The 24,416-nt window shown below is 44.5% G+C and overlaps 1 protein-coding gene across 10 annotated transcripts in view; it reads left to right on the top strand.

The window, feature by feature from the left end:
- Window positions 1-24,416, top strand: part of LOC137358729 (natural resistance-associated macrophage protein 2-like) — a 260,788-nt gene that overhangs the window by 98,693 nt on the left and 137,679 nt on the right. For all 10 annotated transcript variants that reach the window (XM_068024993.1, XM_068024998.1, XM_068024995.1 and 7 more), the window contains 4 exons: window positions 4,404-4,510; window positions 12,053-12,123; window positions 15,446-15,513; window positions 16,478-16,633. In XM_068024993.1, coding sequence (XP_067881094.1) covers window positions 4,404-4,510; window positions 12,053-12,123; window positions 15,446-15,513; window positions 16,478-16,633 — 402 coding nt within the window. The remainder of the gene's footprint in view (window positions 1-4,403; window positions 4,511-12,052; window positions 12,124-15,445; window positions 15,514-16,477; window positions 16,634-24,416) is intronic.

Raw genomic sequence — 24,416 nt, 5'->3', positions numbered from 1 at the left:
GGAGGCACTGCTGGACCTGGTTCTTGGGAATGAGGTGGGCCAAGTGGATCAAGTATCAGTAAGAGAGCATTTAGGGGAGAGTGATCATTGTATCATAAGATTTAGGCTGACTATGGAAAAGGACAAAAGGGTAAGAATAATTAACTGGAGGAAGGCCAACTTCAGTGGGGTAAGAATGGAGCTGAGGCAAATAAATTGGAGTCAAAAGCTGGCAGGAAAACTGATAGATGAAAAATGGGCTACCTTCAAAGAAAAGATTGTTTGGGCACAGTTAAGGTATGTTCCCTTAAAGGGGAAACGTAGAGCAAACATATCCAGAGCTCCCTGGATGACAAAAGAGGTAGAGATTAAGATAAAGAAGAAAAAGTGTGCTTATGACAGATGCCAGGTAGAAAATACTATTGAGAACCAGGCTGAATTTAGAAGGTCCAGAGGGGAAGTGAAAAAGCGAATAAGAGAAGTAAAGAGAGGGCATGAAAAGAGACTGGCAGCTAGCATTCAAGGAAATCCCAAAGTTTTCTATAAGCACATAAATAGTAAAAGGGTGGTAAAAGGGGGAGTGGGGCTGATTAGGGATCAGAAAGGGGATTTACACAAGGAGGCAGAGGGCATAGCTGAGGTTTTAAATGAATACTTTGCATCTGTCTTTACCAAAGAAGAAGATGCAACCCAGGCAATGTTGAAAGAGGAGGTAAGTCAGACACTAGAGGGGTTTAATTGACAAAGAGGAAGTATTAGATAGGCTGTCTGTAGGCTGTAAGCCAAATGAGATGCAACCAAGAATACTGAGAGAAGTGAGGATGGAAATCACAGAGACACTGGCCATAATTCTTTAGTCTTCCTTAAACCCGGGGGTAGTGCCAGAGGACTGGAGAATTGCAAACGTTACACCCTTGTTCAAAAAAGGGTGTAAAGATAAGCCCAGCAACTACAGGCCAGTCAGTTTAACTTTGGTGATGGGAAAACTTCTAGAAAATTAAATTCGGGACAAAATCAATAGTCACATGGACAAATGTGGGTTAATTCAGGAAAGCCAGCATGGATTTCTTAAGGACAAATCATGTTTAACTAACTTGCTGGAGTTTTTTGAGGAAGTAACAGAGAGGGTTGATGAGGGCAATGCTGTTATGGTGTACATGGACTTTCAAAAGGCATTTGATACAATGCCACACAACAGACTTGTGAGCAACCTTGTAGCTCATGGAATAAAAGGGACGGTAGCAACATGGATACGAAATTGCTGAGTGACAGGAAACAAAGAGTTGTGGTTAATGGATGTTTTTTGGGATGGAGGAAGGTTTGTAGTGGAGTTCCCCAGGGATCAGTGTTGGGACACTTACTTTTCCTGATATATATTAATGACCTTGGTGTACAGGGCACAATTTCAAAGTTTGCAGATAATATAAAACTTGGAAGCATTGTGAATTGTGAGGAGGATAGTGTAGAACCTCAAAAGGACATAGACAAGTTGGTGGAATGGGCAGACAGGTGGCAGATGAAGTTCAATGCAGAGAAATGTGAAGTGATTCATTTTGGTAGGAAGAACACAGAGAGATAATATAGAATAAAGGGCACAATTCTAAAGGGGGTGCAAGAGCAGAGGGACCTGGGTAAATATGTGCATAAGTCATTGAAGGTGGCAGGACAGGTTGAGAGAGTGGTTAATAAAGCATACAATAGCCTGGGCTTTATTAATAGGGGCATAGAGTACAAGAGCAAGGAAGTTATGTTCAACTTGTACAAGACATTAGTTTGGCCTCAGCTGGAGTATTTGCGTCCAGTTCTAGGCACTGCACTTTAGCAAACACATGAGGGCATTGGAGAGAGTACAGAAAAGATTCACGAGAATGGTTCCAGGGATGAGGAATTTCAGTTATGAAGATGGATTGGAGAAGTTATGACTGTTTTCCTTAGAGAAGGGAAGGCTGAGAGGTGATTTGATAGAGGTATTCAAAATCATGTGGGGTCTGGGCAGAGTAGATGGAGAGAAACTGTTCCCACTCATGAAAGGATCAAGAATGAGAGGGCACAGATTTTAAGTTTTTGGCAAGAGAAGCAAAAGTGACATGAGGAAAAACTTTTTTCCGCAGTGAGTGGCTAAGGTCTGGATTGCTCTGCCTGAGAATGTAGTGGAGGCAGATTCAATTGAAGCATTCAAAAGGGAATTAGATAGTTATATGAAAAGGAAGAATGTGCAGGGTTATGGGGAGAAGGCAGGGGAATGGAACTGAGGGAATTGCTCTTTCAGAGAGCCAGTGCGGGTACGATGGGCCGAATGGCCTCCTTCTGCACTGTAACGATTCTGTGATTCTGTAGATTGGAGAGATTAACCCTTCAAATCCTATCACTTACCATACTCCCTTCTTCACACACTGTGCACTCAAGCAGCACTCAGTGCAGACAAACAGCACTCCGAGACCCCTAAATTTATCCCGTTCTGGTCAGACCCACCTTTTTTGCTTTTTTTTTTGAAGGAAGCCTTTATACCCCAGGCCCCTTTTATATATTATTTGTCAAGGGGGCCTTTATTCTTCAGGCCCCCCTTATATATAGTTTCTAAAATAACTTTTTAAAATTGAATAAATAAAACAAAACTCAAACTAAAATGCCATTCTTGGCATCGATGATGCACTCCAGCCCCTGCGGTACCCACCAGTGGTCAGACCCACCTTGAGCACTGTGTACAGTTCTGGTCAGACCCACCTTGAAAATTTTCAGGAGATCAGAAAGAGCCAGCATGGATTTTTTAATAGATTTTTTTTGAAGAGGTGACTAAAGCAGTGGACAAGCGAAAACCTTTGGATATTGTTTATATGGACTTTCAGAAGACATTTGATTAAGTCCCTCATAAGATACTATTAGCTAAAGCTGAAGCTCATGGAATTGAAAGCAAATTATTGATCTGATCAGAAATTGGCTGAGTGGATGGAGACAGAGAGTAGGGATAATGGGCAGGTACTCTAATTGACAGGATGTGACTGGTGATATCCCACAAGGATCTGTGTTGGGGCCTCAACTAATCACTGTATTCATTAACGACTTAGATGATGGGATAGAAAGCTACATATCCAAATTTGCTGATGACACAAAGCTAGGTGGTATTGCAAGCAGTGTAGATGGAAGCCTAGAAATACAAAGAGATATCAATAGATTAAGTGAATGGGCAAAACTGTGGCAAATGGATTTCACTTTAGGCAAATGTGAGGTTATCCATATTGGACCTAAAAAGGATGGAACAGGGTGTGTTCTAACTGATAAGCTAGAAACAGTGGAGGTCCAGAGAGACTTGGGGGTCCAGGTACACAGATCATTAAAATGTCATGGACAGGTACAGAAAGTAATCAAAAAGATTAATAGAATGCTGACCTTTATATCTCAAGGGCTAGAATACAAGGGGGTAGAAGTCATGCTTCAGCTACACAAAGCCCTGATTAGACCACACCAGGAGTTACTGTGCACCACACATTAGGAAGGATATATTAGCCTTGGAGGGAGAGTGTTGTAGATTTACCAGAATGATACCTGGACTCCAAGGGTTAAATTACGAGGAGAGATTACACAAACACGGGTTGTATTCCCTGGAATTTAGAAGGTTAAGGAATGACTTGATTGAAGTGTTCGGGATATTAAGGGGAACAGATAGGGTAGATAGAGAGAAACTATTTCCACTGGTTAGGGAGTCTAGGACGAGGGGGCATAGTTTTAAAATGAGAGCCAGACCTTTCAGGAATGAAATTAAGAAATGCTTCTATACACAAAGGGTGTTAGAAATTTGGAATTCTCTTCTGCAAACAGCAGTTTATACTAGTTCAATTATTAATTTTAAGAACTGAGATTTTGTCACCAAAGGTATGAAGGGATATGGGGCAAAGGCAGGTATATGAAGGTAGGTCACAGATCAGCCATGATCTCATTGAATGGTGGAACACGCTCGAGGGGCTGAATGGCCTACTCCTGTTCCTATATTTCTAGTGTAGAGGCTGTTCCCCAGTGTCTGAGTTATGGGGACAGACTGGGGAAACCTGGGCTATTCACCCTGTAATGGAAGCATCTGAGAGGTGACCTTTTAAAGGAATATAAGATTGTTAATGGACTGGAAAAAAATAATTCTGAGTGATCAAGCTATGGATAGGGGAGGGAAGACAAAAACCTTGGAATCATTTAAGAAATATTCAAATGTTACAATGGAGAAAAGGGGTGTTCGGAACTTTTTGAATGGCTGTATTAAGATGGGCTGAATGGCCTTCCTCATCCATAATTATCCTGTGATATGTGAAAATGACACTTCTATAATTTCCTCAGGAGTGTCACTCACCTATTTCAGATTATCAACCAGATCAAATTATAGCAGTCAATTCCCAGTTTGCTCAAAACTAACACTTGCTATGTTGTGAATGTTGCAGGTCCCTCGAATTATTCTGTGGCTGATGGTGGAACTGGCAATCATCGGCTCGGACATGCAGGAAGTGATTGGATCAGCTATAGCTATTAATCTGCTGTCTGTTGGAAGGTAAAGTTCAATCACGTTGAGTTCCCTCGGAGGGTGTTTCATTACTAATTGTCACATTCCGGTTGTCTGATTTGATCATTCCCTATTCCTGCACTCACTCTTAACATCATGATGGCCCAGTAAATATTGGGGGTGCATTTTCACAGGGCTCATCCTGCTCATTCACTGTAAATTCGGCAAAGGAATCATGGAAATCCCAGAATATGGAATAAGCAGCAATGGGTTTAGCAGCTAATCCAGCAGCATTACAGTAAATATACAGGAGAGCCCCTGTGGAATTATACCCCATATTCTCCCCCGATGAAGTTCTCCCCAGTAACACACACTCCCACAATAGTATAGTCCCTCCAGCAATACAGTCTCCTAAGTAATACAGTCTTAATACAGTCTCCCAGTAACAAAGTCTCCCCAGTAATATAGTATTAATACAGTCTGCTAGTAACACAGTCTCCCCAGTAATACAGTCTTAATACAATTTCCTAATAACAGTCTTAATACAGTCTCCCAGTAACACAGTCTCCCCAGTAATACAGTCTTAATACAATTTCCTAGTAACAGTCTTAATACAGTCTCCCAGTAACACAGTCTCCCCAGTAATACAGTGTTAATACAGTCTCCCAGTAACACAGTCTCCCCAGTAATACAGTCTTAATACAATTTCCCAGTAACAGTCTTAATACAGTCTCCCAGTAACACAGTTTCCCCAGTAATACAGTGTTAATACAGTCTCCCAGTAACACAGTCTCCCCAGTAATACAGTCTTAATACAGTCTCCCAGTAACAAAGTCTCCCCAGTAATATAGTCTTAATACAGTCTGCTAGTAACACAGTCTCCCCAGTAATACAGTCAATACAATTTCCTAGTAACAGTCTTAATACAGTCTCCCAGTAACACAGTCTCCCCAGTAACACAGTGTTAATACAGTCTCCCAGTAACACAGTCTCCCCAGTAATACTGTCTTAATAGTCTCCCAGTAACAGTCACCCCAGTAATACAATCTTAATACAATTTCCCAGTGACACAGTCTCCCCAGTAATAGTCTCCCTCAGAAATAGATCCTCCCACAGTAATGCAGTCTCCCAGTAACACTGTCTCCCCAGTAATAAACACAATCTCCCAGTTACAACATCTCCCCAGTAAAACTTCTCTAGTAATAGTCTCCCCATGACTACCCTTGATATCAAGACAGCATTTGACTGAGTATGGCATCAAGGATTCCTAGCAAAACTGGAGTCAATGGGAATCAGGGGGGAAGCTCTCTGCTGGTTGGAGTCATACTTAGCGCAAAGGAAGATGGTTGTGGTTGTTGGAGGTCAATCATCTCAGTGCCAGGATATCACTGCAGGAGTTCCTCAGGGTAGTGTCCTAGGTCCAACCATCTTCAGCTGCTTCATCAATGACCTTCCTTCAATCATAAGGTCAGAAGTGGGGATGTTCGCTGATGATTGTGCAATGTTCAGCACCATTCGTGACTCCTCACTGAAGCAATTCATGTCAAAGTGCAACAAGACCGGGACAATATCCAGACTTGGGCTAAGTGGCAAGTAACATTCGCGCCACACAAGTGCCAGGCAATGACCATCTCCAACAAGAGAGAATCTAACCATCTCTCCTTGACATTCAATGGCATTACCATCACTGAATCCCCCACTATCAACATCCTGGGGGTTACTATTGACCAGAAACTGAACTGGAGTAGCCATATAAATACCGTGGCTACAAGAGCAGGTCAGAGGCTAGGAATCCTGCAGCGAGTAACTCACCTCCTGACTCCCCAAAGCCTGTCCACAATCTACAAGGCACAAGTCAGGAGTGTGATGGAATACTCTCCACTTGCCTGGATGGGTGCAGCTCCAACAACACTCAAGAAGCTCGATGCCATCCAGGACAAAGCAGCCAACCTTCAACATTCACTCCCTCCACCACCGACGCACAGTGGCAGCAGTGTGTACCATCTACAAGATGCACTGCAGCAACTCACCAAGGCTCCTTCGACAGCACCTTCCAAACCCGCAACCTCTACCACCTAGAAGGACAAGGGCAGCAGATGCATGGGAGCACCACCACCTGCAAGTTCCCATCCAAGTCACACACCATCCTGACTTGGAACTATATCGCCGTTCCTTCACTGTCGCTGGGTCAAAATACTGGAACTCCCTTCCTAACAGCACTGTGGGTTTACCTACATGGACTGCAGCGGTTCAAGAAGGCAGTTCACCACCACCTTCTCAATGGCAATTAGGGATGGGCAATAAATGCTGGCCTAGCCAGTGATGCCCACATCCCATGAATGAATCAAAAAAAGTAATAGTTTCCCTCAGAAATAGACCCTCCCATAGTAATACAGTCTCCATAGTAATGCACCCTCCTGCATTAATATGCTCTGCCCAGTTATAAACTCGCCATCGTAATAAATTCTGCCATAGAAATATAATCTCTCCAGTAATAGATTCTCCTAAGTAATCGACTCTCTTTCAGTAATACAGTTTCCTTCAGTAATACACGCTGTCTAGTATTAGACCCAACCCAGCAATGGACTGGTTCTGCTCTTCTCTCCGATGGGATTTTCGTTTGTCTCTTTTACCTTGTTTACCTTCATTACTTTCTATTTCCCTCCTGGTGTTTGATAAAGTGTCTACCAAAACTCGTTTTCACAGCCACATCTCCTTCCTCAGCGACTGTCTCTGGCTCTGACTTATTCCACGTGGATTCAAACTGAAGTTCCATCCTTCATGTTTTGAATCCACCCAGGATTATTCTTCTGCTATTAACACTCTCTCTGGACTAATGCTTTGTCTTTCACCACAAGCATTCATACACCCTTTGCCTTTGTCCCATGACAGCTTTGTTACATAAACTCTCCTGCCCTCTGCCCGATCAAACACCTTCCCTTTTGTTCTCTTCCTCACCAACCCTCTCCCTCCCCCCGCCCCCTTCACTTGCTTAAAACCTATTACATTTCTAACCTTTGCCAGTTCTGATCGAACGGTCACAGAACTGAAACGTTACCGCTGGGAAAATGTTGGAATCCATCATTAAGGAAGTAGGAGCATAACATTTAGAAAATCATAATGCAATCAAGCAGAGTCAACATGGTTTTATGAAGGGAAATCATGTTTGACAAATTTGTTAGAGTTCTTTGAGGATGTAACAAGTGGATAAAGGGGAACCAGTAGATGTAGTGTATTTGGATTTCCAAAAGGCATTTGATAAGGTGCCACATTAAAGATTACTACACAAGACAAGAGCTCATGGTGTTGGGGTAATATATTAGTATGGATAGAGGATTGGCTAAATAACAGGAAACAGAGAGTTGGGATAAATGAGTCATTTTCAGGTTGGCAAACTGGAATTATTGGGGTTTCAAGGGGATCAGTGCTGGGGCCTCAACTATGTACACCATATATTAATGACTTGCATGAAGGGACAGAGTGTATTGTAGCAAAATTTGCTAATGATACAAAGATAGATTGGAAAGCAAGTTATGAGGAGGACAAAGAGAGTCTGCAAAGGGATACAGATAGAATAGGTGAGTGGGCAAAAATTTGGCAGATTTTTTTTTTATTCGTTCGTCGGATGTGGGCATCGCTCGCTACACCAGCATTAATTGCCCTTGAGAAGGTGGTAGTGAGCTGCCTTCTTGAACCGCTGCAGTCCTTGGGATGTAGGTATACCCACAGTGCTGTTAGGAAGGGAATTCCAGGATTTTGACCCAGCGACAATGAAGGAATGGCGATATAGTTCCATGTCAGGATGGTGTGTGGCTTGGAGGGGAACTTGCAGGTGGTGGTGCTCCCATGCATCTGCTGCCCTTGTCCTTCTAGGTGGTAGAGGTTGCGCGTTTGGAAGGTGCTGTCGAAGGAGCCTTGGTGAGTTGCTGCAGTGCATCTTGTAGATGGTACACACTGCTGCCACTGTGCGTTAATGGTGGAGGGAGTGAATGGTGAAGGTAGCAGATGGGGTGCCAATCAAGCGGGCTGCTTTGTCCTGGATGGTGTCGAGCTTCATGAGTGTTGTTGCAGCTGCACCCATCCAGGCAAGTGGAGAGTATTCCATCACACTCCTGACTTGTGCCTTATAGATGGTGGACAGGCTTTGGGGAGTTGGAAGGTGAGTTGCTCACTACAGAATTCCCAGCCTCGGACCTGCTCTTGTCGCCACGGTATTTATATGGCTGGTCCAGTTCAGTTTCTGGTCAATAGTAACCCCCAGGATGTTGATAGTGGGGGATTCAGTGATGGTAATGCCATTGAATGTCAAGGAGAGATGGTTAGATTCTCTCTTGTTGGCGATGGTCATTGCCTGGCACTTGTGTGGCGCAAATGTTACTTGCCAAGTATCAGCCCAAGCCTGGATATTGTCCAGGTCTTGCTGCATTTTGACACGAATTGCTTCAGTGAGGAGTCACGAATCATGCTGAACCTTGTGCAATCATGAGTGAACATCCCCATTCTGACCATATGATGGAGGTAAGGTCATTGATGAAGCAGCTGAAGATGGTTGGGCCGAGGACACTGCCCTGAGGAACTCCTGCAGTGATGTCCTGGGACTCAGATGATTGACCTCCAACAACCACAACCATCTTCCTTTGTGCTAGGTATGAGTCCAACCAGCGGAGAGTTTTCCCCCTGATTCCCATTGACTCCAGTTTTGCTAGGGCTCCTTGATGCTATACTCGGTCAAATGCTGCCTTCATATCAAGGGCAGTCACTCTCACCTCACCTCTGGAGTTCAACTCTTTTGTCCGTATTTGGACCAAGGCTGTAATGAGGTCAGGATATTTGTGGAGCCTCCTCCTCCTGTTAGTTATTTAATTGTCCACCACCATTCACGACTGGATGTGGCAGGACTGCAGAGCTTAGATCTGATCTGTTGGTTGTGAGATCGCTTTGCTCTCTCTATTGCATGCTCCTTCCGATATTTGGAATGCATGTAGTCCTGTGTTGTAGCTTCACCAGGCTGACACCTCATTTTGAGGTATGCCTGGTGCTGCTCCTGGCATGCCCTCCTGAACTCTTCATTGAACCAGGGTTGGTCCCCTGGCTTGATGGTAATGGTAGAGTGGGGGATATGCTGGGCCATGAGGTTACAAATTATGGTTGAATACAATTCTGCTGCTGCTGATGGCCCACAGTGCCTCATGGATGCCCAGTTTTGAGTTGCTGGATCTGTTCAAAATCCATCCTATTTAGCACGGTGGTAATGCCACAGAACACAATGGTGGGTTGACATAGGAAACAAAGTTGGGGTAAATGTGTGTTGCTCAGGATGGAGAAGGTGTGGAAGTGATGTGATCTGAAGGTGTGTGCTGTGGAAATAGGGAGAACAATCTCAAAATCTGCTAACAACATAAAAGTAGGGGTTGGCAAGCAGGAAAAATGGCTGTTAAAGATTTCAGGAAATATTGACAGGTTAGCAAATTGGGCAGACAGGTGGCAGGTGCAGTTTAATGCGGAGAACAATTAAATATACATTTTGGGAGGAAAAGCAAAAAATGAGATTAGCCACTCAATAGAAAGGTGCTGTAGTGTGGGAGTGAACTGAGAGAACAAAGGGAGATTTACATTCTTTGGCGCATTGCCAGGATCACGTATCAGGAGACTGACTACAGGCAACCCAGTGACAAGCATTGGGTAAAATATCGTGGGTTGGAGGGGCATAATGCCCCAGTGTGAGCTCTGGGAGCAGCGAGGAGAACAGCAGAGGAAAATCTCTCCCATAATACCCAGAAAGTGCAAGTGCAGGTAGATAAGGCCAGAAAAAGACCAGTATTTTGGATTTTAGAAATAGGAGCACAGATTACAAGAGTAACGAGGTAACAATAAATGATACTAATCAGTGATCAGGCCACAGTTCGAATACTGTGTGAAGTTTTGGGCACCCCTTTTATGGAATACACATACAGTGTAGATTCACCAGGGATTGGAAACCATAGTTCTAAGGAGAGCCCTGAGATATTGAGCTAAATTCTCTTCCCAAGAACAAGTTTGGAGTGAAAGTTGGAGCAAGTAGGTTGGTGATTCAGAGGAGAATTCAACCCACTGACACTGGAGTCGGGAAGGCTAAGAAGAGATTCACGGAAGGTGTTTTAAAATTATGAAGGAGTTTGATAAGATGAATATTTGCTCTGGTCGAGGAACAAGTGATGAGGGGTCAATTTAAGAGAGGTTAGGAGAAATTTCTTTGCACAGAGGATTGTTGGAATATTTCCTACATTAAAACAGTGATGCAAGAAAGGGGAGCAGAAGTAGACTATATGGTCCATTGAACCTGTTGCGCCATTCAGTATGATCATGGCTGATCTTGGGCTTCAATTCCACTTTCCTGCCCGCTCCCCATATCTCTTGATTCCCTACCAGACCAAAACAGGAACACAATGGGGAGGTGGTGGCGTAGTGGTAGTGTCAGTGGACTAGTAATTCAGAGTCCCAGGCTAATGCTCTGGGACATGGGTTCGAATCCCACCATGGTGGGTGGTGAAATTTGAATTCAATTAATAAATCTGGAATTAAGAGCTAGTCCAATGGTGACCATGGAACCATTGTCGATTGTTGTCAAAACCATCTGGTACACTACTGTCCATTAAGGAAGGAAATCTGCTGTCCTCACCCAGTCTGGCCTACATGTGACTCCAGACCCACAGCAATGTGGTTGACTCTTAACTGCCCTCTGAAATGGCCTAGCGAGACACTCAGTTCAAGGGCAATAAATGCTGGCCTAGCCAGCGACACCCACATCCCATGAACGAATAAAAAAAGTACTTCTTTGGCTGTAAAGCACTTTGAGTCATCCTGAGTCTTTCTTTCTATATGGAATGCTTTTCCACTGAGAGTGGTTGAGCAAGACGCAATTGCATCCTTAAGGAGAAAATTGGATAGTTATTTGAATCAGAGGGCTATGTGGATGAGTTCGGATTTGATCCAGCTAAAAGCTGGCACAGACATGATGGGCCAAATTGTGATGGAATATAGGTATAATAGACTTGATTAAGTGGAATTTGGAAATAGTTAGTGTATTATGCCTTTAGAGTTAAAGATTGAATAAATGGTTAGTTTTCAGAACTCACTGGCATTCCCCTTTAAGAAGTTAGAAAATGTTAAGGTCCCTGTTATGAACAAGTTGGGAAATCCATTTGTGTCTCTGTTGTCAGGGGCTTGGAAGAAAACATGTATTGAAACATCCTGTCAGTAAGGGGTAGCAACAAACTTAATTGGTTTGTTCAGACAGGTCAGCTCCAGAGGTTCCTGTGGGTACCATGGAAAGGGCAATTAACAATAAATGAGAATGTACTCACAGGAACAAGAGGAGTCAATTAAACATAATTATAAACATTTTGACCAGATAAAAGCTCACAACTTCAAATTCCAGTAAAACATTAAATCAAAGATATGGATTTTAAAAGGAACACAGAAAGGTCACATCTAATGTAAAAGTCATATGACACCTTAGAAATAGTATAGAAATACAAGGTTTTGAAGCAAACACTTCGAGGTGTTGTATCCTTAAAATGTTTCTCTAACCAGCTGCTTTCTATTGTTTAGGGTTCCCCTTTGGGGCGGAGTATTAATAACTATTGTCGACACATTTTTCTTCCTTTTCTTGGATAAGTATGGTAAGTTTGACATAACTTGAAAGATTTTGCTAACAAGTACTTTCCCTATTAAGCTGAAACTGTCCCCAGATAATTTTTCCACAGAAGTGTTTAGAATTAAATAGTTATTAACTATCTTTACTCATCCAATGTCGCCCTCCCCTCTTTTGTTGCAAAGCTGCTGAGCCTTGCTAGGGTACAGGTTCTATAGCCAACCAGCAGCTCACCTAAATGGTCATTTGTATGCGAGCCTGGAAGTGAGGGCTGTATTTACAATCCAATGGGAATTGCCCGTCCCCCGACCTTCCAAGGTCAGGTTCATTTGCATGTTTGTGGCAGGCTCCCGCTGTTATGTTCACTGCCACCAAGTTTGTCTGCCTCAGGTCATCTCATGGCTGCGGTTTTGCTGCAGTGTAGTGTGGTCAACAACTCTACAATCAATTACACTAGACAGGGCGGCCCTTTAAACGTTGCATATAGCTACACCACTTTTCCTTGTCAGGATATAGGTGATTGCGTAATTTCCCTGTCAATCATACCTGGAGACCACAACAATGCAAGTGTCTGGGATTGATTTTAAGCACATCATTTGTATTATGTAACTATCCTCCACTCACTGCATTTTGCTGGAGAAATTACTCTGCTTTTGCTTGAGTTTCAGTCATGTTCTGTGTGCGGTAGTTTGTAGGGACTCTTTTTAAGTAGATTCTGTAGACTGTTTGCTGTAGTATGCTATTTAGATGGACTCTGTTTCCTGAATAAATAGACTTTGTTTGCTGTGAACTGGACTGTTTGCCATGAATCCTGCCATAAGCTCCACCCTGCCTTCAACTCATTGGTTGGCACAGTGGTATCAATAGACACTCTGTCCTATCACTTGAGTGCAACTCTCCCCTGCCTTAGCAACATTGGCCACCAGAAGGTGTCCTGATGCTCAGCATTGCTAAAGCATTCATGACAGGATATTCACCTGATAACATCATCAACTTTGAACTTAAACATGACTAAATATGGGCAGATGTTACAAATTTTCAGGTTTTGCACTTGATATTCAACCAGGATCATGCAATCACTCTACTATTCTATGTTTCAGAAAGAAAGGGGGAAGAGAAAGGCAGAGAAAGTGAGAGGAAAAGAGACTGAGAGGAGGGAGAGAGAAAGAGAGAGAAGGTGGGTTGAGGGAGCGAGGGGGAGAGAAAGAGAGAAGCTGGGTGACGGAGTGAGACAGAGAGAGAGAATTTACATTTTCTATAGGGTTAATCAACAACTGATCATATAAGGACACCCACCTCTCCACTACCTCTCTGAACCCCTCCACTCCCGCTGTGCTGGTAGACTGTTTGTCTGACATTCAGTCCTGGATGAGCCACAATTTCTTAGTTAAACTTAGGGAACACCAAAGCCATCGCCTTTGGCCTGTGTCCCTGGCAGCCACCTAAAACAGGCATAGGCTCCTTGCTTATGTGAATGAGGAGCCTAACACCTGTTTTCGAATTCCTCGGGTATCAACCTAGAAGCAGGAGTCAATCTAGAAAAGATTGGGAAAGTGTAGTCAAGAATATTTGATTGATAACTTTCCCTTGGAGTTGGTTGTGTCCCTTGCCTATGCTGAACATTGAGGAGAATGCATTTTGCAACCTGACCACCACCTGAAAGATCAGGACGATGGAGGGGGAGATTCTAATCAAAAACCGACACACCACCTGATCATCTGATAAATAGCCTAGAAGGGCAGGAGTGGCTTGTATCGGATGCCTCATGCTGCATGATCTTGGGATACCATCGTGTGCGCAAATGTAACATGTTGGGGGTGAGGCAACTAGTATGCGGGACACATTAAGAAGATGCACTGATGCTTGTGTCTCAAACATGCTCAGCCATGCTGAGAGCACCATGACATGGAATGCTTAATGTGGCTCAGGAGAGTGAAAACATTTCTGGTATCACTACTGATTCAAACTTTTCATACAAGGGACTGACAGATGTTCCATAGAGAAACTGACTTTTTGCATACAAATTAAGGAAACAATCAGGATCGAGTTAAACAGAAGGATACTTATCAGAGGGACTGAAATTATAGTAAAGATATAGAATTGGAAATTTCAAAATGTGTTCCCTCAAATTGACATTAAAATGATGCACAATCTGAATAACAGAGAGTACTGGAGGATGTTCACATTCAGGTGGTAACTTTTGGATATATGGAAGAACTTGGGGTGAAATAGACTTTAAAGCTTTGCATGCTTTACAATGTATAATAATTTTCATAATGTACATGATGATATACTGTGCAAAACAGAAGGATCTACATGACAGGATAGTTCGAGATAGATACATGATGCTAATGAAACAATGTCTGGTGCTGGCCTCAAATGCTTTGTAGTTAGAAAGGGGGAGGAAGGAACTGTAAGGAGATATGGGGAAGAACGAGTTAAATGTCGAGTAATAATTTCAGCACCCAGTGAAACACAGTGGCCTGGATTTTACCAGCCCTCCGGAGATGGGCTGGGAGGAGGGAGGGTTGGTAAAATGACAGCAAAAGGGAGGGAAGCCCAAAGTCTTCCTGCCGCCAAGGGATATTTCGAAAGGTGGGAATGACAGTGGCTCAGCCACCCATCGACCAGAGGTGAGCAGCCAATTAATTCAATTAATTGGCCTATTAAGAGCCACTTTATGTCCCCGCCAGCATTTTACCAGCATCAAAATGGCACTCCACCATGTGGTTAGACCGCCAGGTACATCGAGGCAGCTTCCCGGAGGGGAGGGATGCTTGATGGCCCACAGAGGGGCCTCCCAGTGGCGATGGCTGCTCCCGCAGATCCAGCACCGCTGCTGGAGTGTTTGCCCCCTCCAATGTCCTGACCCCAGCACATTAAGAAAATTTCTTCCCGGCCCAGTTGAGACTGCAGAGACTGTCAGAGGGCCCAGCAGCTCAATGACGGCAATCCAGTGGCAGCCTCTTAATTGGCCGTCGCTGGTAAAATTGCCTCCCCAGTCCTGCTGTTCACTCGCATGGGCTGAGGACCCGCATTTGGTCCCAGCAATGGGACACACAGTGTGCCAGTAAAATTCTGCCCAGTGTATTGGGGGGGCAAGTGTCCTCTCTAACAAAGCACTCACGAGAGAGACAAAGAGAGAGGCAGAGGGAGAGGAAGAGAGGCTTTGGCCTGCCAGTTGGGACGTAGAAAATCTGTGTCAGTTATGCACCTGAAAGTGGGACATAACCAATTTTCCGCCTTTGGATTGATCATTCTCAAACAGTATACATTGTCCTATACGGTTGATCACGGTGTAGGATATATTGTACTGACCATGGCGTAACAGCAACTCCCTTCCTCCTCAGGTTTGAGAAAACTGGAAGCTTTGTTTGCATTCCTTATTGCAGTTATGGCTGTCACTTTTGGATATGAGGTAAAAGTGGATGCATTTGAAGTTTAGTAACTTTATAATATTTTAACTACAATCTCCTCCGGTCACTTCACCACTTTGATTGCACACTGATTTCCTTTTGTTTTTCATGATTCTTTTCATGATATTTCTGAATCTTATTAAATTAATCTTCTTGAGTAACATGACACAACTGCAGTGTTTTGCCAGGTTTACACGTGCAGTGGGCAAGCCCCTGGAGACAGGACCCGACACACATGAGCACATCTGTCCAGCTACATGCTTTAGGTTAAGATGTCTGTCATGAATCCAATGACATGTGATCTGGGATTTGACAGTGGAGAAACTTGATCTTGAAGCTCTATTTGAAATATGACTGATTTGAAACCAAGACAAGTCAGGACTGTTCAATAAATCGTTCAATAAATTGCTCCAGAACCAGCAACAACTTAGACTGTTGGCTGGGTGAAAATATAGTTACTTAACTGGATGATCCAGTCTGAATAATCAAATGACACAGTCACACAAGTCTCTTGTAGTTAAATATTTGTCTCTGAGTACTTTAATGGATATACAAACCCACGACCTCTACCACCTAGAAAGACAAGGGCAGCAGACACATGGGAACACCACCACCTGCAAGTTCCCCTCCAAGTCACACACCATCCTGACTTGGAACTATATCGCCATTCCTTCACTGTTGCTGGGTCAAAATCCTGGAACTCCCTTCCTAACAGCACTGTGGGTGTGCCTACCCCACATGGACTGCAGCGGTTCAAGAAGGCAGCTCACCACCACCTTCTCAAGAGCAGTTAGGGATGGACAATAAATGCTGGCCTAGCCAGTGAGGCCCACATCCCAAGAAAGATTTTTTTTTAAAAAGGTTATCCAGTTAGATTTAGCCACACCCCTGCAGTTTAGTGTCTCAGGATATGGAGGTTTTCTGTACCATTACTCATTTAACAGACTGTGTTTCTCTACCCCACAGTATGTGACTGTAAAACCAGACCAGGTACAGCTGCTGAAGGGGATGTTTGTGCCTAATTGTGAAGGCTGTGGAACCGAGCAGCTGCAGCAGGCAGTTGGCATTATTGGAGCTGTGATCATGCCCCACAATATCTACCTGTACTCGGCCTTGGTCAGGGTAAGTGTCCCAAATACAGCAAGTGAAGGTGGAGCAATATTTAAATATGGGCACAACACTAGCCATTACAGAGACATGGTTACATCATGACCAAGGTTGGGGACTAAATATTCCAGGGTACTTGGCATTTTGAAAAGACAAACATAATGGAAAATTAATGGGCGGGTGGAGAGACCTGATAAAGGATTACATAGGACAGTAGTAAGGAAGGATATTGGCTCGGAAGGGCAGGTAGTAGAATTTTGTGTAATGAAACAGGGTTAATTAAGACTCTCATAGTAAGGGATCCTCCAGGAAAGTGTAGTATAAGGTTGTAAAGAGTTAATGCTGAAGACAGTGAGAGAGACCCCTCCCACTGTATGAGCGATGATGTAACAGTCACATGAGGTAGGCTTGAGAAGAATCTATAGCAGCACGAAGGATGCTAGCTTAGGTGGCTTGCGGAGAGTGTATATAGTAACTGTAATAATAAAGAGTTGTTAGTTAATCTTTACCGGAGTCGAAGACTTTGTCTAGAATGCCCTACAATGCTACTAATACAAACCCAACATGGTGGCAACGGTGAAAGTGACCAGGAGAATTTGAAGATCTCCTTACCTTTGGAAGAAACACCAGGGGAACAAAGAGAAATTTAAAGATAAATACTGGCCCAGTACAGTAAGAAAACTACTTACCGGCAGAAGAGGCTGTGAAGAGCTCTGCTGCCTCTCAGACCACACCACGGCAGCATAGGACTCTGCGTCGGTATTTCCAGCACATCTAGCAGTCGGGTCCAAGTCTTCATGCTGGGTGCGATCCAGGATCGGTGAGACAGTGAAACTGGACATGTATTTAAACGGCGCACTGGAGAAAAAAAATCGGGTTCAGAACGCGATCTCAGTCGAATCGGCGACTAGGAATGTGAATACAGTCGGCAGCCATTGTTCAGCCTCGCCGAAGAGAAAAAACGCGGTAATTATTGGAAAGGTCGGGGAGCGCAGGAAAGCCCCAAACAGAATGTGAACACCTCAAGCCAAGCCTGAAAAATTGACAATTAAAGGGGAACACCCTAACAAAGCCTAGCAAACAAAAGGAAGCAATATGGATCCAAAATTGGGAATGCATGAGAGTTTCCAGAATCAAGAAGGTCCCAATCAAGTCCAAGATTGGCTTGTATGGAGAAGAACATTCTTAAGGTTCAGAATCGCTTCTCAACTCCAGACCAAATCTAAAGTGGAACAAGTAAACACCCTCCTGTATTCTGTAGGGGTGATAGCAGATGATGTAATTGTCCGACAAGGAATCAATGAGGCTACCAATAAATTTGAAGAGGTACTCCAAGCCTTTGATAGATATTTTAATCTCCCTACCAATAAAATCTAGAAAAGAGCTACATTTAATAAGTGGGCACAGATGATTTTCGAATCTGTACACTCTATATTAATGACCTTTATAGATTGGCAACAAGGCTACGGGCCAAGTGCTGGAAAATGGAATTCGAATAGATAGGCTTGATGGTGAATATGGAGAATTAAAGTCAGAACTAATCAGAGACAGGATAGTCATCGGCATAGCGGATGAATCCTTGTCAGACCTGCTGCAATCCAAGGAAGACCTTACACTGGAAAAGGCCATTCAAATGGTAAGACAGGCTGAAGTTTGCAAACAGAACAGGGACATCCTCGGTGCTGAAGACAACTCATGGATGAGAAGGAGTTCAGTGCCTGTCGAACTGGTTAAGCCAAAGCCAGGGAAACACTTTGAGGAACAGAAAAAACATACAGATGAGAAGACGCATGACATAGGTGTTATATATGTATATATTGTTATACTATCTGTAAAATGTTAGGAACTAATTAGCTAGGAACTAGTTGTTATGTGTAAGTGTTCCAATGGGGGGCCTCATTCACGGCTGCACTGCGGAGTCATGTTATATGTAACACAAGAACCAGTTCAACCAGGTACTACAGCACAAAGCCTGGTGCTGAAATAAACAGACTGACTCCAGCCTTTTTCCAAGATTAAAGTGTGATTCTTTCCAACATCTGGGCACCAGAAACAACATAAAGATGAAACAATAGGAAAACCTTGCCAATGTTGTGGAGCCAAGAAGACCCACAGATAAGAGCAGTGCCCAGCAAGTAAAGCTGAGTGTATTCATTGTGGAAAATCTAGACACTATGGGAAGATGTGCCACAGCAAAATTTCTGAGCTAAAAGGTACAAAGCAGAAAACCTTCATGCAAGAGCAGTGGATCAAGTACAGCAATATCCACAAATGAAAGAACCAGGAGAGTTCTTGGGAGAAATCAGTAATCCAGACCAAGATTTCTGGAGTAAAAACACAAAATGCTGGAAATACTCAGCAGGTCTGGCAGCATCTGTGGAAAGAGAAGCAGAGTTAACGTTTCGGGTCAGTGACCCTTCTTCGGAACTGACAAATATTAAAGATGTCACAGGTTATAAGCAAGTGAGGTGGGGGTGGGGCAAGAGATAACAAAGGAGAAGGTGTAGATTGGACAATGCTACATAGCTGACCAAAAGGTCATGGAGCAAAGGCAAACAATATGTTAATGATGTGTTGAAAGACAAAGCATTAGTACAGAAAAGGTGTTAACGGACTGAATATTGAACAGCAGCAAGTACAAACATGAAAAAAAAAACAGTGGGTAAGCAAACTGAACAAACTAAGATGAAATGAAATAAATGCAAAAAAAGGTTGTAAAAAATGTAAAAAAGAAAAAAGAAAAAACAACTAAAAATGAAAGTAAAATGGGGAGCTGTCATGCTCTGAAATTAGTGAATTCAATGTTCAGTCCGGCAGGCTGTAGTGTGCCTAATCGGTAGATGAGATGCTGTTCCTCAAGCTTGCGTTGATGTTCACTGGAACACTGCAGCAATCCCAGGACAGAGATGTGAGCATGAGAGCAGGGGGGAGTGTTGAAATGGCAAGCAACCGGAAGCTCAGGGTCCTGCTTGCGGACTGAGCGGAGATGTTCCGCAAAGCGGTCACCCAGTCTGCGCTTGGTCTCCCCAATGTAGAGGAGACCACACTGTGAGCAGCGAATACAGTATACTACATTGAAAGAAGTACAAGTAAATCGCTGCTTCACCTGAAAGGAGTGTTTGGGGCCTGGGATAGTGAGGAGAGAGGAGGTAAATGGGCAGGTATTACACCTCCTGCGACTGCAAGGGAAGGTGCCATGGGACGGGGACGAGGTGGTGGGGGTAATGGAGGAGTGGACCAGGGTGTCGCGGAGGGAACGATCCCTTCGGAATGCTGACAGGGGAAGGGAGGGGAAGATGCGTTTGGTAGTGGCATCACGCTGGAGGTGGTGGAAATGGCGGAGGATGATCCTTTGGATATGGAGGCTGATGGGGTGGAAAGTGAGGACAAGGGGAACCCTGTCACGGTTCTGGGAGGGAGGGGAAGGGTTGAGGGCAGAGGTACGGGAAATGGGCTGGATACAGTTGAGGGCCCTGTCAACAACAGTGGGGGGGAATCCTCGGTTGAGGAAAAAGGAGGTCATACCAGAAGCACCGTCAATGGAAGGTAGCATCATCAGAGCAGATGCATCAGAGACGGAGAACCTGGGAGAATGGAATGGAGTCCTTACAGGAGGTAGGGTGTGAAGAAGTGTAGTCGAGGTTGCTGTGGGAGTCGGTGGGCTTATAATGGATATTAGTAGACAACTTATCCCCAGAGATGGAGACAGAGAAGTCGAGGAAGGGAAAGGAAGTGTTGGTGATGGACCATGTAAAGGTGAGAGAAGGGTGGAAATTGGAAGCAAAGTTGATAAAGTTTTCCAGTTCAGGGCGGGAGCAGGAAATGGCACCAATACAGTCATCAATGTACCAGAAAAAGAGTTGGGGGAGGGGACCTGAGTAGGACTGGAACAAGGAATGCTCGACATATCCCACAAAAAGACAGGCATAACTAGGACCCATGCGGGTACCCATAGCAACACCTTTTACTTGAAGGAAGTGCGTGGAGTTGAAGGAGAAGTTGTTCAATGTGAGAACAAATTCAGCCAGGCGGAGGAGGGTGGTGATGGATGGGGACTGGTTGGGCCACTGTTCCAGGAAGAAGCGGAGAGCCCTCAAACCATCCTGGTGGGGGATGGAGGTGCAGAGCGATTGGACGTCCATAGTGAAGAGGAGGTGGTTGGGACCAGGAAACTGGAAATTGCCAATGACGTAGAGCATCAAAAGAGTCACGGATTTAGGTGGGAAGAGACTGGACCAGTGGAGAAAAGATAGTTAAGATAGGAAGAAATAAGTTCAGTGGGGCAGGAGCAGGCTGACACAATGGGTCTGCCGGGACAGTCCCGTTGGTGGATTTTGGGAAGGAGGTAGAAGCGGGCTGTCCGGGGTTGTGGGACTATGAGGTTGGAAGCTGTAGGGGGAAGTTCTCCAGAGGAGATGAGGTCAGTGACAGTCCTTTGGATGGTGGCTTGATGTTCGGTGGTGGGGTCATGGTCCAGAGGGAGGTAGGAAGAAGTGTCCGTGAGTTGGCGTTGAGCTTCTGCAAGGTAGAGGTCGGTACGCCATACAACAACAACACCACCCTTGTCTGCAGGTTTGATGACCATGTCGGTGTTAGACCTGAGAGAACGGAGTGCCTCAAGTTCAGAGGGGGACAGGTTAGAATGAGTGAGGGGGGGCAGAGAAATTGAGATGACCAATGTCTCGCCGACAGTTTTCAATGAAGAGATCAAGAGCGGGTAAGTGGCCAGGGGGAGGGGTCCAGGTAGAGGGAGAATGCTGGAGGCGGGTGAATGGGTCTGCTGGTCGGGAGGAGGACTCCTGGTCAAAGAAGTTAGCCCGGAGGCGGAGGTGACGGAAGAAGAGCTCAACGTCATGCCGAGCGTGAAATTCATTGATTTGGGGGCGTAAGGGGATAAAACTGAGACCTTTGCTGAGTACAGATTTCTGGAGAGCAAACATCGACTTGAAAGGACACCTCACAAATTCTAAGCTTGACACAGGGTTGTCCAACTTTTTCACATGGGGGGGCCACATTACAATTTTTGTCTTACATAGGGGGCCAGTGAAACAATTTCGGAAAGATAAAGGCATTAAAAATTTGTCTTACTATTAATCAAAACAGCAACAAATGTTTGTGAAGAAGCTTCAAATGAGAAGATTAATTTATTGACTTAATTTCTCGTCATTATGTTGGACACATTTAGTAAGCTACCTGGCATTTGTTTGTTTGCACATGTAGTCAATGTTTGCCTGCAAGCTTCTTGTAGAGTTGTGGAGTATTCCGGATAGATGTCCATCTGTCAGGAGTGATCTTGATCACTCTCTCTGTCTCTTTCTGTCTGTCTGTCTCTCTCCCTGTGTTCCTCCTCTCTGTGTTCCTCCTTCTCTGTGTTGTTTCCCCCCTCTTTGTGTCATCCTCGCTCTCTGTATCCCCCTCTCTGTCTACCCCCTGCCGTCCTCCTCTTTCTCTCTCTGTCCCCCCCTCTCTCTCTGTCCCCTCTCTTTCTCTATCTGTCCTCCCCTTTCTCTCTCTGTCCCCCTCTTTTTCTGTCCACCCTCTCTCTGACCCTCTATCTCTCTGCCCCCCTCTCTCTCGCTGCCCCCTCCCACTCTCTTTGCCCCTCCCACTCTCTCTCGCTCTCTGCCCCCTCCCCCCCTCTCCCCCCTCTCTGTCCCCGCCCCTTCCCTCTCTCTACCCCTGTCCCACTCTCTCTCTCTCTCTCTCTCTGATAGTTGCAGGGAACGGGAGCGCTCAGAACAGCAGCTTTGTGGTTGGTCAGTTTTTAAAAAAAGATTGCAAGTCAGTTTCACAGCTGACAGGTGCTGAGAGCGGGAACAGCGGTTTCCAACTTCGGACAGATTCGGGGTTTTCCAGCGGCCTTTTTAAAAAAAGTCGGAACCTGCCGGAAAACCCCGAGTCTGTCCAAAGTTGGGAAACCACTATTCCCACTCCCGGCACCTGTCAGTTGTGAAACTGACTTGCAATCTTTTTTTATAAGCCGGTTTGAAAGAAGAAGACAATGGGAAATTTTTCATCTCTAAAATACATCCGTGGGCCAGATGGAAACCTTTGGCGGGCCGGATCCTGGCCCACGGGCCGTATATTGGACAACCCTGGGCTAGCGTCATGGTATTGTCTGACCAAGAGCCATGGGTGAAGAGACATTACCTGCAAGCGACAGATATACAGTTGCCTGGTCCAGGCAAGTAAAAGGCAAACTCCAAGCAACTCTTCAGCATAAAGGAAGACAACTGTTGGAGACCTTTATACATCTTACACAATCAAGAATTTTCTTTACTGAGCAGGAATGCATGCTTGGATCTGCAGTTGATTAAAAAGGTAGCCAAAGTCAAGCAAACAAAGCTAAACAATTCCTTTCAAGCAGAATTCCCGAAGCTGTTCACAGGGCTCAGAAAAACTAAAGGTGGTGTGATGGAAACCACACCTGCCAAAATGAGACATATTAATTTTGTCATATGGAACATTATTTTTGAACTGTTACTGGACATTGAACATAACTTGTTTAAAAAGACCACAACAGTAGCTGAAAACATGGCTGCACATTTGCATTCTAAAAGACAGTTGCATGAAGAAGACAATGGGAGTACTCCCTGATCCAATTAGCCAGATGGCTTTTGTCAATAGTGATGATCAAAAGACATTGAGAGTCATTGAGCCAGCATTCCACCCCCACACCACCACCCCACCCCCCCCCCCCCCCCCCCACCAGCCTCCTCACTGAGAGTGTCTGGTAAGCTTGAAGGAATCCACAAATCTCACAGGCGAGGCTGCTCTAAACAAGGATCTAGTCACATGACTAACCCACTGGCCAACCTGGGTTTTTTTGAATTGTGCCTGACACAGAACAGTTTGGGAAGAGACTGCAATTGAACTTCAAGAAGAGAGCACCTCTCCCTCTGTCTCTCTCTCTCACATACACAAATTTCCAGGGACCCATGGAAGTAACTTAAGCCTCAAGACTGAAGACCAGTGAAACAAGTTTGAAAGTGTGCGCTGGGCCCCAACGAGAACTGCAAGACTTAACTTCAATCAAAACCAGTAACTGAACTCCAACTTATTACTTCAAACCTTTCCCCTTCTTTCTCCTCCTCTGTCTCTATCTGCATGTGTGTTTATCGCGTATGCATGCTAGCATGGTCGCGTCGTGTATTCTTAGTAGTTTTAACTGAATTAGAGTTTTAAGGTTAATAAACTTCTATCTTTCTTGTTTAAATCGGAGAAAACCTGTCTGGTTGATTTCTTTGCCATTACAATTAGAGAGCAGTGAGCAAGGATTCACTGAGGGGAAGCTAAAAACATGCTGTTTAAAAAAATTAAACCCTGTTATGGCCAAACCAGGAAAAGGCTGAGAGGGGAGCCCTAGACCCCTGCCTGACCTGGTTGTAACAATGGAGTACAGGATCACTTTGAAGGAAGGGGCCAGACCAGTGTGTATCTTCACACTAAGAAAAATACCTCATCCCTTATTTACCAAAGTCCAAGAAAACTTGGAGGAGATGACAAGAATGGGTGTTATCTCGCCGGTAACAAAACCAATGGACTGGTATTCAGCCATGGTTCCTGTCCCAAAGCTAAATGGAACTCTGCGAATATGCATGGACTTAACGCAGCTTAACAAAGCAGTAGCGCATGAGATTCACCCAATGTCTACGGTGGATGACAATTTATCAAAACTCTCTCAGAGCAACATGTTTACAAAACTCGATGCCAATAGTGAGTTTTGGCAGCTACCCCTGGATGAGACCTCAAGGTTATTGACTACATTCATAACACTTTTTGGCTGTTTTTGTTTTAA

This window comes from Heterodontus francisci, chromosome X (assembly GCF_036365525.1).
Source record: "Heterodontus francisci isolate sHetFra1 chromosome X, sHetFra1.hap1, whole genome shotgun sequence".
NCBI lineage: Eukaryota > Metazoa > Chordata > Chondrichthyes > Heterodontiformes > Heterodontidae > Heterodontus > Heterodontus francisci.
Note: the sequence above shows the minus strand (reverse complement) of the source record. Positions and strands in the feature narration are given on the sequence as shown.